The sequence below is a fragment of the Pongo abelii genome, chromosome 1 (assembly GCF_028885655.2).
Source record: "Pongo abelii isolate AG06213 chromosome 1, NHGRI_mPonAbe1-v2.0_pri, whole genome shotgun sequence".
NCBI classification, from domain to species: Eukaryota; Metazoa; Chordata; class Mammalia; order Primates; family Hominidae; genus Pongo; species Pongo abelii.
In genome coordinates, this window is record NC_071985.2 from 76,214,637 (window position 1) to 76,227,183 (window position 12,547).

Below are 12,547 nucleotides of genomic sequence, written 5' to 3' on the forward strand. Positions count from 1 at the left end.
TGCAAACTCATTTGGTTGGAGTGCAAAAATCAGGTACTCAATAATATATTTGTATTAGATGTTTTAAATGCTATGATTAAATTCTTAGTTTCCTAATTTTTAAACTTCTTTTGTCTTGATTTTTTTTTTTTGTAGGAAGATGTTGACCCTCAAAAGGTTGCATTCCTTCTGCATAAACAGTGGACTTTATATAGTTTAACTCCCTTATATAAATTCTCCTATAGTAATCTCAAAGAGTATTCTAGACATCTCAATGCTTTTATTGTTGCTGAAAAGCAAAAAGGACTTGCTGTGGAAGTGGGAGAAGACTTCAACATCAAAGTGATTTTTTCTACTCTCCTAGGAATGAAAGGAACACAAAGGGACCCGGAAGCATTTCTTGTCCAGGTATAGTACATAAACAATACTTGCTTCCTAGGGGAAAAGAATCTGCATTTTCTTTGTTTGGAAATTGTTGTGGTGTTTTCTTAACTGTTTTAAAAATTTCTAAGTTTGTGATTTATAATGTATTTTATGTCTTGTTTGACTAAACTATAATAATTAGATATAATCAACTTTAAAAATTTTTTCCTATATATATAGGTAGTTTGTATACAAAATCATGTTTATTTTTAAAAACTGAGGAAATACATAAAAGTACAAAAAAAGTTAAAAATTATAGTTTAACATTTTGGTATATATGTTTGGTTATCTGTATCTATATAGTCTTGAAATTGGGATCATATTGCCCATACTTTTACATTATGATATTTTTACTAATATTGTAGACAATTACTTATATCATTAGGAATTCTGTATTTTTGTGGTTTTTACTGGGATTAAATTTCTATAAGTAGAATTTTAGTATAAAAATATATATCATTAAATATTGTGATCCTTCATGCCAGGTTACTCTCAGAAATGTATCATTTTAAGGCTGGGTGCAGTGGCTCACGCCTGTAATCCCAGCACTTTGGGAGGCTATGGTGGGCAGATCACCTGAGCCTAGGAGTTCGAGACTATCCTGGGCAACATGACAAGATGCCATTTCTACAAAAAATACAATAAATAAATAAATAAATCTGGTTTCTTAATCAAGATAGTTCTATTGCTCTTATATACTACTTATAGGAAGGAATATAAAATGTTGCATTTATTTTATTTTATTTTATTTTTTTGAGACAGGGTCTCATTTTGTCACCCAGGCTGGAGTACAGTGGCACGATCTTGGTTGACTGCAACCTCTGCCTCCTGGGCTCAAGTGATCCTTCCACCTTAGCCTTCCAAGTAGCTGGGACTACAGGTGCATGCCACCACACTCGGGTAAATTTTGTATTTTTTGTAAACAGGGTCTCGCCATGTTGCCCAGGTTGGTCTCGAACTCCTGGGCTCAAGTGATCCACCCACCTTGGCCTCCCAAAGTGCTGGGATTACAGGCATGAACCACCACACTCAGCCTCAGATTTATTTTGTTTATTATTCATGCCTGCTGCTTCTGTTTCTTTTGAGCTAACTAATCTTAATAATGGATAAGGAAATTAAGTTCTCAAGCAGTTGAAAAGGACTGACTTTTTGTTTGTATAGATTACAGTCAGTAAACCATGGCCCATAGGCCAAATCTGACTGCTGCTTGTTTTTGTAAATAAGGTTTTATTGGAACATAGCCCCTTTTATTTGCTTATATATTGTCTGTGACTGCTTTTGTGCTGCAGCAGCAGAGTTGAGAAGTTGCAACAGATCCCATATTGCCAGCAAAGTCTGAAATGCTTACTAACTGGCCCTTTACAGAAAAAATTTGCTGACCCCTGATATAGGTCATGGTATTGGCAAAGATCTCAAGATGTTCTGGGATTAGGGTTAGCCTAAATAACAGTGAATCAAACAAGATAGGTATACTGTCTTTTTTAAAAAAAAAAGTGCATGGATGTAAGCTGTCCAAGGCTGGTATGATGCTTGATGAAATCATTAATAATCTAGGCTCTTTCTTTTCCTTAGTGCATGGTTTTCATCTTAAAAGTTACCTTATGGTCTAATGTAAGATGTCTCCAGCAGCTCTAAACATTATATTCAAGTTCCAGGCAGGAAGTAAGAAGAAGATGGGAAGGACAAACAGAACCTGATGCAGAGTAAATCTTGCTGAGACCCAATAACTTCTCTTTACATCTTAGTTGGAAGGCAGGCTAGAAAAGACTTTTTTTTCAGTGGGTACTCTGCCAACTTAACTAAAGAGACTTTTTTTTTTTTTTTGAGACAGCTTCTCACTCTGTCACCAGGTTGGAGTGCAGTGGTACTGTCTCAGCTCACTGCAACCTCTACCTCCTGGGTTCAAGTAGTCCTCCTGCCTCAGCCCGCCCCCCAAGTAGCTGGGACTATAGGCATGTGCCACCATGCCAGGCTGGTTTTATATTTTTGTAGAGACAGGGTTTCACCATGTTGCCCAGGCTGGTCTCAAACTCCTGAGCTCGTGATCCACCCGCATCGGCCTCCCAAAGTTCTGGGATTGCAGGCATGAGCCATCTCGCCCAGCCATAAAGGGACTGTTTTATTGTGGAAGGAAAAATGGATACTCAAGAGACAATTAGCAGTTTTTGTCAAGTGAAGCACCTGATGCACAGAGAAGTTTTGTGACTTGCATATTATCAGTCAAGCATCTACCCTTGTGAGGATTAGAAATGACCTCTTGAATTCCTGGTATAGTGTTCTAATAGTTTTCAAATTAAATCTCGTTTCTTGATAGGGTTACAAGACTCTTAGGTCATGAAAGTGTGATATAGTTAATATATCTAAGCTTCCAGCTATTTGAGAGTCTTTCATAATTTCTTGAACAAGAAGGAGAAATATGTTAAAAGAATTGTGTAAATGATCATTTCTGAAGGGGTATGATACAAAGCTGTGATATTAACCTTGGTCTACTTAATGCTTTAACAGAGTTATTTGAGTATCTGGAAGGCATGTTTGTCATGTAACTTAAAATTTAAAGTTTGAGGGGTTAGGCAATCAGCTAAAAATATAATAAAATATCCTAAATGATCTGAATGGATTGTCCAATGAGCCAAATCAAAAGAGATTAAAATGTTAGTAGGAATAAATTTACAGCCTCAGCATAAGTTGGGAGGGATTTACCTATAAAGCAAACATGAATATACAGGGCTAGTTTATATAAAGCTGTCAACTAAAAACCAGAAAACTGCAATCTGAGATTACATTAATAGGAGTATATTCTAGTTAAAGGTGGTGGTTAGTCTTGCAATCAGACCTTTTTCCCCCTTCATTCCCCGAATCAGACCTTTTTAAAGTAATTATGTTCACTTATGAATGATTCCTATGCAGAATAATTTCAGGGAAGAGTGACTAGAATAGTGAGAGAATGTGAATGTATGTCATAGGTGAATGGTTGAAGAAACTGGAAATGTTGAACTTAATATTATGTATGATGGGGACCATCAAATATTTGAAGGACTTTTCCTGTAGAAGAGAGATCAGATGTGATTATATTCTGCATGCCCAAAAGGAAAAAAGCAGGACCAGTGGGTAGAAACTGTAGGGTCTAACATATAAAAGAACATTTTAAGTTGATAGTGCTGCCTTAGGAAATATCGAAGTCTTCCTCAATGAAAGAATTCAAACATGTTGGATTTTGTGACCTTTCACAGTTCTTTCTAAAGTTGAGGGGGTTTTTTTGTTTGTTTGTTTCAGGGTACTACACCTGGTTATGCCATATTGGTAACTCTTATTTTGCAGTTTGGTTACACCAAGATTTTGCCATATATCATGTTTCCACTGTATAAGAATATTGGGGGCCGGGCATGGTAGCTCACGCCTATAATCCTAGTACTTTGGGTGGCCGAGGTAGGCAGATCACCTGAGGTCAGAGGTTGGAGACCAGCCTGACCAATATAGTGAAACCCCATCCCTACTAAAAATACAAAAATTAGCTGGGAATGGTGGTGCATGCCTGTAATCCCAGCTACTTGGGAGGCTGAGGCTGGAGAATCACTTGAACCCAGGAGGCAGAGGTTGCAGTGAGCTGAGATCGTTCCACCGCACTCCAGCCTGGGCGACAGAGTGAGACTCCGTCTCCAAAAAAAAAAAGGCCAGTTATTTTGATAAGTCCTGTTAATCATTAGGGAGACTATTCCCTCTATGTTTTTTTTGCAAGTATTACATTGGCTCGTCTTATTTTTAATGAACTAATTTTGAGAAGATGGAATTTAGAAGTAAATATACTTTTGAATTTCAGGAACCTGTATACTTTCTTTGTAGATTCTGTCAAAATCTCAATTGCCATCTGAGAATAGAGAAGATAAAGTGTTGTGGACTGGCTGGTTCTGCTGTATATTTGGAGACAGTCTTCTGGAGACTGTTTCAGAAGATTTCACCTGTCTGCCCTTATTCCTTGCAAATGGAGCAGAGTCTAACACAGCAATAATTGGAACTTGGTTTCAGAAAACCTTTGACTGTTATTTCAGTCCTTTAGCAATCAATGCATTTAATCTTTCCTGGATGGCTGCCATGTGGACTGCATGCAAAATGGACCATTATGTGGCTACTACTGAATTTCTTTGGTCTGTACCCTGTAGCCCTCAAAGTCTGGACATTTCTTTCGCAATACATCCAGAGGATGCAAAAGCTCTATGGGACAGTGTCCACAAAACACCTGGGGAGGTTACCCAGGAAGAAGTTGACCTATTCATGGACTGCCTTTATTCACATTTCCATAGACATTTCAAAATTCATTTATCAGCCACAAGATTAGTTCGTGTTTCAACATCTGTAGCTTCAGCACATACTGATGGAAAAATAAAGGTTAGTTTGAACAATCTAGTTAAGTAATTTTTCCTTATTTTATGATTTTAAAAATGTATGATGATTGTATTGTCCACTCAATTGAGGAAACACACTTGAATGTATTCAAGACAATAGAGAGCTTTTATTTTATGGTTTATGGTTTACTAAAGTCTTCAGACTTCTAGATATAGCCTTATAATGGAAGGACACTATATGCTGTGTGCTTCAGCCTTTGGTAATAATGTGAATTATTATTTTGTAACTTTGAAACTTTCAAAATTGTTCCTTGTGAAATTTTGAAATAATTATCAGAGTAATAGAGAATTTTGTGTTAGACAAAATTATAGCCAGAAACACAGAACTAAGATGTCATCTTTATGTTCTAGGCTTTTCTGTCCTCATTGGGAAAGAAATAATAGAGACATTGTTTTATTCTCTACTAAGTGATTTCTGATAAGAAGTATCAGAAATAGGCCAGGCGCAGTGGCTCACGCCTGTAATCTCAGCACTTTGGGAGGCCGAGGCGGGTGGATCATGAGGTCAGGAGATTGAGACCATGCTGGCTAACATGGTGAAACCCCGTCTCCACTAAAAATACAAAAAATTAGCCAGGCGTGGTGGTGGGCACCTGTAGTCCCAGCTACTGGGGAGGCTGAGGCAGGAGAATGGTGTGAACCCGGGAGGCAGAGCTTGTAGTGAGCCGAGATCGCGCCACTGCACTCCAGCCTGGGCAACAGAGCAAGAACACTCCAGCCTGGGTGACAGAGCGAGACTCCATCTCAAAAGAAAAAAAAAAAAGTATCAGAAATAAACTGAGAATTGGCTCCTAAAATATATTAAAATATACAGCCACAATATACATTCAGTAAATGTTTCCTGTGGTCTTGTTACTGTGCTAAGAGTTTAACAGACCTTAAATTCTAATCTTTAGAGCAACCCTGTAGTTAGGTGTTTTTTGTGTGTGTGCTTTTTGTTTTTTTTTTTTGAGACAGAATCTCACTCCATCACCCAGGCTGGAGTGCAGTGGTGCGATTTTGGCTAACTACAACCTCTGCCTCCTAGGCTCAAGCGATTCTCATGCCTCAGACTCCTGAGTAGCTGGGACTACAAGCATGAGCCACTATACCTGGCTAATTTTTGTAATTTTACTTTTTTTACTATTTTTATCTTTATTTATTTATTTATTTTGAGACGGAGTCTTACTCTGTCACCCAGGCTGGGGTGCAGTGGTGCGATCTCAACTCACTGCAACTTCCGCCTCCTGGGTTTAAGTGATTCTCCTGCCTCAGTACCCCGAGTAGCTGGGACTACAGGTGCCTGCCACCATGCCCAGCTAATTTTTGTATTTTTAGTAGAGATGAGGTTTCACCATGTTGGCCAGGCTGGTCTCGAACTCCTGACCTCAAATAATCCACTTGCCTTGGCCTCCTAAAGTGTTGGGATTATGGGCGTGAGCCACCGTGCCCGGCTAGTTAGATTTTTTTTTTTTTTTTTTTCCCTTTGAGATGGAGTCTTGCTTTGTTACCTAGGCTGGTGTGCAGTGGTGTGATCTTGGCTTACTGCAGCCTCAGCCTCCTGGGTTCAAGCAATTCTCCTGCCTCAGCCTCCTGAGTAGCTGGGATTACAGGCTCCACCACCATACCTGGCTAATTTTTGTGTTTTTAGTAGAGATGGGGTTTCACCGTGTTGGCCAGGCTGGTCTCAAACTCCTGACCTAGTGATCCACCGGCCTTGGCCTCCCAAAGTGCTGGGATTATAGGTGCGAGCCACCGTGCCTGGACAGTTAGGTGTTTTTATCCATATTTTATTTTAAAACAAGGAAACTGAGGCCAAGATAGGTTTAAATGACAAGCAAGATAGCTTATCAAGAGGAAGAATCAAGATTTGAACTCTTACTTCTTAGATCCAATAAGTCAGTACTCTATAAGCACTATATTCATGTTTTTCAAACTGGAGGTCACAGTGCAACAGTAGGTTGGGAAATAATTTTGATGAGAAGAGACCAGCATTAAAAAACAAAAAAGGAAAGAAATAGAAAATATAAAAACGAGGGGTTTGTTTTTTGTTTTAGAGAGAGTCTCACTCTTTCACCCAGGCTGGAATGCAGTAGTGTGATTATAGCTCACTATAACCTTTAATTCCTGGGCTCAAGTGATCCTCCTGCCTCAGCCTTGTGAGTAGTTGGGACTATAGGTGTATACCACTACACCTGGCTGTTTTTTACATTTTATAATTTTTTGTAGAGATGAGGTCTCTCTTTGTTGCCCAGGCTGGTCTTGAACTGCTGGGCTCAAGTGATCCTCCTGCCTTGGCATCTCAAAGTGCTGGGATTATAGGGATAAATCACTGTGCCTGGCCAAAAATGAGTGTATTGCATGTGGTAAGCTTCATGAATTAAATCCAGAAGTTAGACCAGTATAACATTGATAATTCAAATATCAATCTGCTTTGTTATAATTAATACTATTCTAATTTTAAATGTCTTCTTTTTCTTTTTGCAGATTCTGTGTCATAAATACCTTATTGGAGTGTTAGCATATTTGACAGAACTGGCAATTTTTCAAATTGAGTGAAGCCTTAATTGGACTATAAGTTATAGATTATATACTCTTATTGATTACTTGCCTAATTGCTATGCTGAAAGAGACTGCAGGAGAAATAGGCATCTATCTCTGCATCTGTTTTCCCCACTGTGCCTTTGGAGTTGCCAAGATGGAAGCCAAGAAGGATCTAGAAGAACAAAGAATATGGTAGTAGATGAGCCACAGCCAGGTGCCCGTGTACTAATCATGATAACCTGACATGCCATTCTCAAAATGCTGAGTTGTTAATTTCTTGTCATCTTTAAATATATATATATAGGCTGGGCTTGGTAGCTCACACCTGTAATTCCAGCGCTTTGGGAGGCTGAGGTGGGTGGATCATTTGAGGCCAGGAATTCAAGACCAGCCTGGCCAACATGGTGAAACCCCTTCTCTACTGAAAATACAAGAATTAGCTGGGCGTGGTGGCACATGCCTATAATCCCAGCTACTGGGGAGGCTGAGGCAGGAGAATTGTTTGAACCCAGAAGACAGGCTGCAGTGAGCCAAGATTGCACCACTGCACTTCAGCCTGGGTAACAAAGTGAGACTCTGCCTCAAAAAATAAAAAAGGAATAAATAAATATAGCATTTATTATGTTTAAACTCTTAGGATTCAAATGAGATGTATCTAATGGATATTTCTGATTTGGGTCTTTAAAACCTTTAATCTCTTTTAAGCATTTTAGACTTGCATTCAGAAAGAATTCTGTCTTCTAAAGACATTTTCCTAGCATTTCACTGCAGAGAACTGGCAATCAAAATCCCCTCAAAAGGGAACTAAAGTTTAATATACACATTTTTTTAGTCACTAATATGCTTCTGTTTTAAATACAGTTCAACTCCTGTTGCAATGTTGAATTAAATGTTTATTTTAAAATGAAGCAATGTGTTTATCAATGTCTTGATATCTTTTAATTAATATCTCAGTAGTGGAAATTGGTAGGCTTTTTCAGTTAACACAGAGGGTACAGACTAACAATTATATAGAATCATACAAATTGTAGAGTTGAAAGGCATCTGTGAGCCCCTTTTGAGGTCAGAAATTATTTTATTTAAACTTCATGTCCCAGTTTAGCATAATGCTTGGTAAATACCTGTAGATTAAATCAATTTTAATCAACTCTTTCTTTTTACAGATGAAAACTGTGAGATCGAGGAACTTAAGAGTCTTGCCCATGATGTTTTATCCAAATCTCTTCTTTTTACTTACTGAGCATAAGATTTTCTTTTACTTTAGGAATAATTTTTTAAAAATCTTGATTGAAAGAAAATTAATAGGCTGTCATTCTCAAAGAAACAAAGATTAACTACTGGAATGGGATATTATTTCAGATATAGTAGGAGCAGCGTACGTAATGGGAACAGCATGGGCTTTGGAGTCAGACATTCATCCATTCGACTAATATTAAACTCCTACCATGTGCTTAGAATTGTATCATATAATAGGAATATAGCAGTGAAGAAGTGAAAAAAAGGTCTTTGTTCTGAGGAAATTATATTCTAGTGAAATAGGCAAAAGGTAAATAATTTCAGATGGAGACAAATGCTATGAAGAAAATAAGGCAGTGCAATATGAAAAAGGGTGACTGGGGTGGGGCCTACTTTTCATACAGTAGTCAAAGAAGGTCTGTCTGAGGAAGTGACCTTCTGAACTGAGTCCTGAATGATGAGATGGAACCAGCCATGTGAAGATCTGAGGAAGGATGTGCTAGGCAGGAGAAACCTTGAGATAGGTAAGAGTTTGGCTGCTTTGAAGAACAAAGAAGTTTTTTGGCTAGAGCATAGTGAATAAGGGTGTATGGCCTATTATGAGCTGAAACTGAATAGGTTGTGCAGCAAAGACTTCTTCCATGGCATAAAATCTCCCAATTTTTGGCTAGGACACCTGGCTGCCCAGAATAAAGATGATATTTTCCAGCCTTCCTCGTAGGTAGGTATAGTCATATGAATACGTTCTGATTAGGGATACAAATTGAAGTGTCATATAGAGCTTCCAGAAATCTTACCTATAATAAAAAACAACTGGCATGTACCCCTTCCCCTTTTCTTACTTTTCCCTTCTTCCAACTTTGCTGCCTGGAACATTGATATTATGACTAGTACTATAGCTATTCTCTTAGGTCATGGGGTTGAGGAACAAGTCCTAGGGATGACAGAGCATGGCCTGGGAGGAGCTTGTGCCCTGAGGTTTTCTTGAAGGTGAACTCCAGTGCCAGCCTTGGGCAGTCTTCTTCTAGACTTACTTGTCAGAGAAGTAAACTTCTCTCTTGTTTTAGCTGTTGTCATTTTGGGTCTTTCTTGCTCATAGTCAAACTTAATCCTAACTTGATACAGAGGCAGGAGCTATATCATCTAAGTTTTTATAGTGTGAAGAGATTGGATTTTATTCTAAATGCAATGGGAAGCCACTGAAAGATTTTAAGTAAGAGAGTAATATGATTCAATTAGTATTTTATAGGATTTTTTAAGATATGAGGGAGAATGGGTGTAGGTAGACAAGAGTGGAAGAAGGGAAACAGTTAAAAGGTTATTGCAAATGATATAACCCTAATGGAGAAGAAGTTAGCAATATTAAATAAAACTATGTGTTCAGTCACCCGTTGATTAGCAATTCCACTTCTAGGATTCTGTCCCAAAAATTCACTGGCAAAAAAATATGAAGTGAAGCATGTACAAGGTTACTTATTACAATAGTATTTGTAATAGCAAGACTAAAAACAACTCAGATGCTCATCAGGCCTGGTATGGCTGCAAAATGAATTACTACTATGCAAGTATAAAAGGGATTGGGGAAGATATCTCTTTACTCCCATGGAGTGATCTCTAAGATGTACTGTTATGTGAAAAAGCAATGTATGTGGACAGAATGTAGAGTATTGTACATTTTATGTAAGGAATGAGGGAGATATGAGTGTGTATTTCCTTATGCTTTCAAAAAACAATGAAAGGATAAACCACAAACTTATAAATGTATTTACTTATAGGGAGAAGGAAGGAACAGAGTAGAGGGGACAGGAATGAGAGTTAAGATTTACCTGAATGTTCCTTTTTAATAGTTTAGAACCATGTAAGTGTTTTGTATAATTATGAAACAAAATTAGAACAAAAGGAAAAAACAAAGCAATCCTTAGCAATTAAAAACAAATGAGCCTAACTATATTAAGTTCATGGCATAATCACAGAAGTTTTTTTGTTCTTTTTTGAGACACGATCTTGCTCTGTTGTCCAGGCTAGAGTGCAGTGGCACAATCACAGTTCCTGCAGCCTTGACCTCCCTGGCCCAAACAATCCTCCAACCTCAGCCTTCCAAGTAGCTGAGACCACAGGCATATTGCCACCAAGCCTGGCTAATTTTTTAATTTTTGTAGAGATGGGGTCTCCCTATGTTGTTCAAGCTGGTCTCCTGGGCTTAAGTGATCCTCCTGCATTGGCCTCCCAAAGTGCTGGTATTACAGGCATGAGCCACTGTGCCCAGCCCACACACATTTTTTTCAGTATCTATTTTAATTTAATTTAATTTTATTTTTGAGACAGGGTCTGGCTCTGTTGCCCAGGCTGGAGTGCAGTGGCATGATCTCAGCTCACTGTAGCCTCCACCTCCTGGGCTCAAACCATCCTCCCTCCTCAGCTTCCCAAGTAGCTTCGACTACAAGTGCATGCAATAATGCCCAGCTAATTTTTTGTATTTTTGGTAGAGATGGGGTTTCACTATATTGCCCAGGCTGGTCTTTAACCCTTCCCACCTGAGCCGAGGCTCAAACAATCCTCCTGCCTTGGCCTCCCCAAATGCTAGGATTATGGAAGTGAGCCACCACACCTGGCGTTTATATTTTTGAGATGGGATCTTGCTGTATTGCTTAGGCTGGGCTCAAACTCTTGAGCTAAAGTGATCTTCTTGCCCCGGCTTCCTGAGTAGCTGGGACTACAGGTGTGTGCCACCATGTCTGGCCTTTTTTCTTTTTTTTGATTTTTTTTTTTTTTTTTAGAGTTGGGGTCTTGCTGCGTTGCCCAGGCTAGTCTTGAACTCCTGGACTCAAGTGATCCTCCCCTCTTGGCCTCCCAAAGTGCTGGGATTGCAGGCATGAGCCACTGCACCCATCCTGGAGTATCATTAAATTTGTGTATCTTTAAATTTGTGGTATTTTGGTTGTATATTCTAGCAGGCTCCATCCTAGAAAAAGAAGAGCAGCAAATAAATTTTAAATCACATTCAGTTGTGTTAATAATATAGCTATTATTATTTTGGCACTATTTATAATATGGTAACATGTGTGTAAGTATTCAGATTTTCAGTGTAGGCCGGGCATGGTGGCTCATGCCTGTAATTCTAGCACTTTGGGAGGCTGAGGTGGGTGGATCATCTGAGATTGGAAGTTCGAGACCAGCCTGGGCAACATGGTGAAACCCTGTCTCTATAAAAAATACAAAAAATTAGCCAGGCATGGTGGCACATGCCTGTAGTACCACCTACTCAGGAGGCTGGGGTGGGAGGATCACTTGAGCCTGGGAGGTGGAGATCGCAGTGAACCAAGATTGTGCCACTGCACTCCAGCCTGGATGACATTAGAAAAAAAAAAAGAGATTATCAGTGTAAAAGATACACAATTATAAAATAAAGTAAGTAAAAACTAATATTACATTTAATTGGGAATATCAGAATTAACTCTTATTTTTAAAGTGCAAAAGTTTTTTAATTTTCATGACATCTAATTAACCAATTTTTGTTCTTTTATTGCTTGTACTTTCGGTGTTGAATCTAATAAATCATTGATTAACCTCAGGTCCTAAAAGTTTACTTTTGTTTTCTTCTCAGGATTTTCTAATTAGAAAATTAGGTCTGTCATTTTGAGTTAAATTTTGTGTATGGTGTGAGGTAGGGGTCCAAATTCAACCTTTTGCACATGGATATTCATTTGCTTCAGCACCACTTGTTGAACAGTCTTTTTTTCCTATTGAATTGTCTTGTCACTTTTTTCAAAAATCACTATTTCATGGATGTTTGGGTTTATTTCTGGACTTTTATTTCATTGATCTACTTGTCACTTCTTATGCCAGGATGACACTGTCTCAATTACTATAGCTTTGTAGTGAGTTTTGAAATCAGGAAGTGTGAGACCTTCAACTTTGTTTTTTTCCCAAGGTTATTTGGCTGCGTCTTTTGCATTTCCATAAGAATTTTAGGATCAGCTTGTTAA

The 12,547-nt window shown here is 38.5% G+C and overlaps 1 protein-coding gene across 8 annotated transcripts in view; it reads left to right on the top strand.

Annotated features, from left to right (window-relative positions):
• CENPL (centromere protein L) overlaps nucleotides 1–12,132 on the top strand; it is a 29,305-nt gene extending 17,173 nt beyond the window's left edge. For all 8 annotated transcript variants that reach the window (XM_054525024.2, XM_054525004.2, XM_024244582.3 and 5 more), the window contains 3 exons: nucleotides 136–387; nucleotides 4,243–4,785; nucleotides 7,269–12,132. In XM_054525024.2, coding sequence (XP_054380999.1) covers nucleotides 136–387; nucleotides 4,243–4,785; nucleotides 7,269–7,340 — 867 coding nt within the window. In that variant the 3' untranslated portion in view covers nucleotides 7,341–12,132. The remainder of the gene's footprint in view (nucleotides 1–135; nucleotides 388–4,242; nucleotides 4,786–7,268) is intronic.
• Nucleotides 12,133–12,547: the final 415 nt, after the last annotated feature.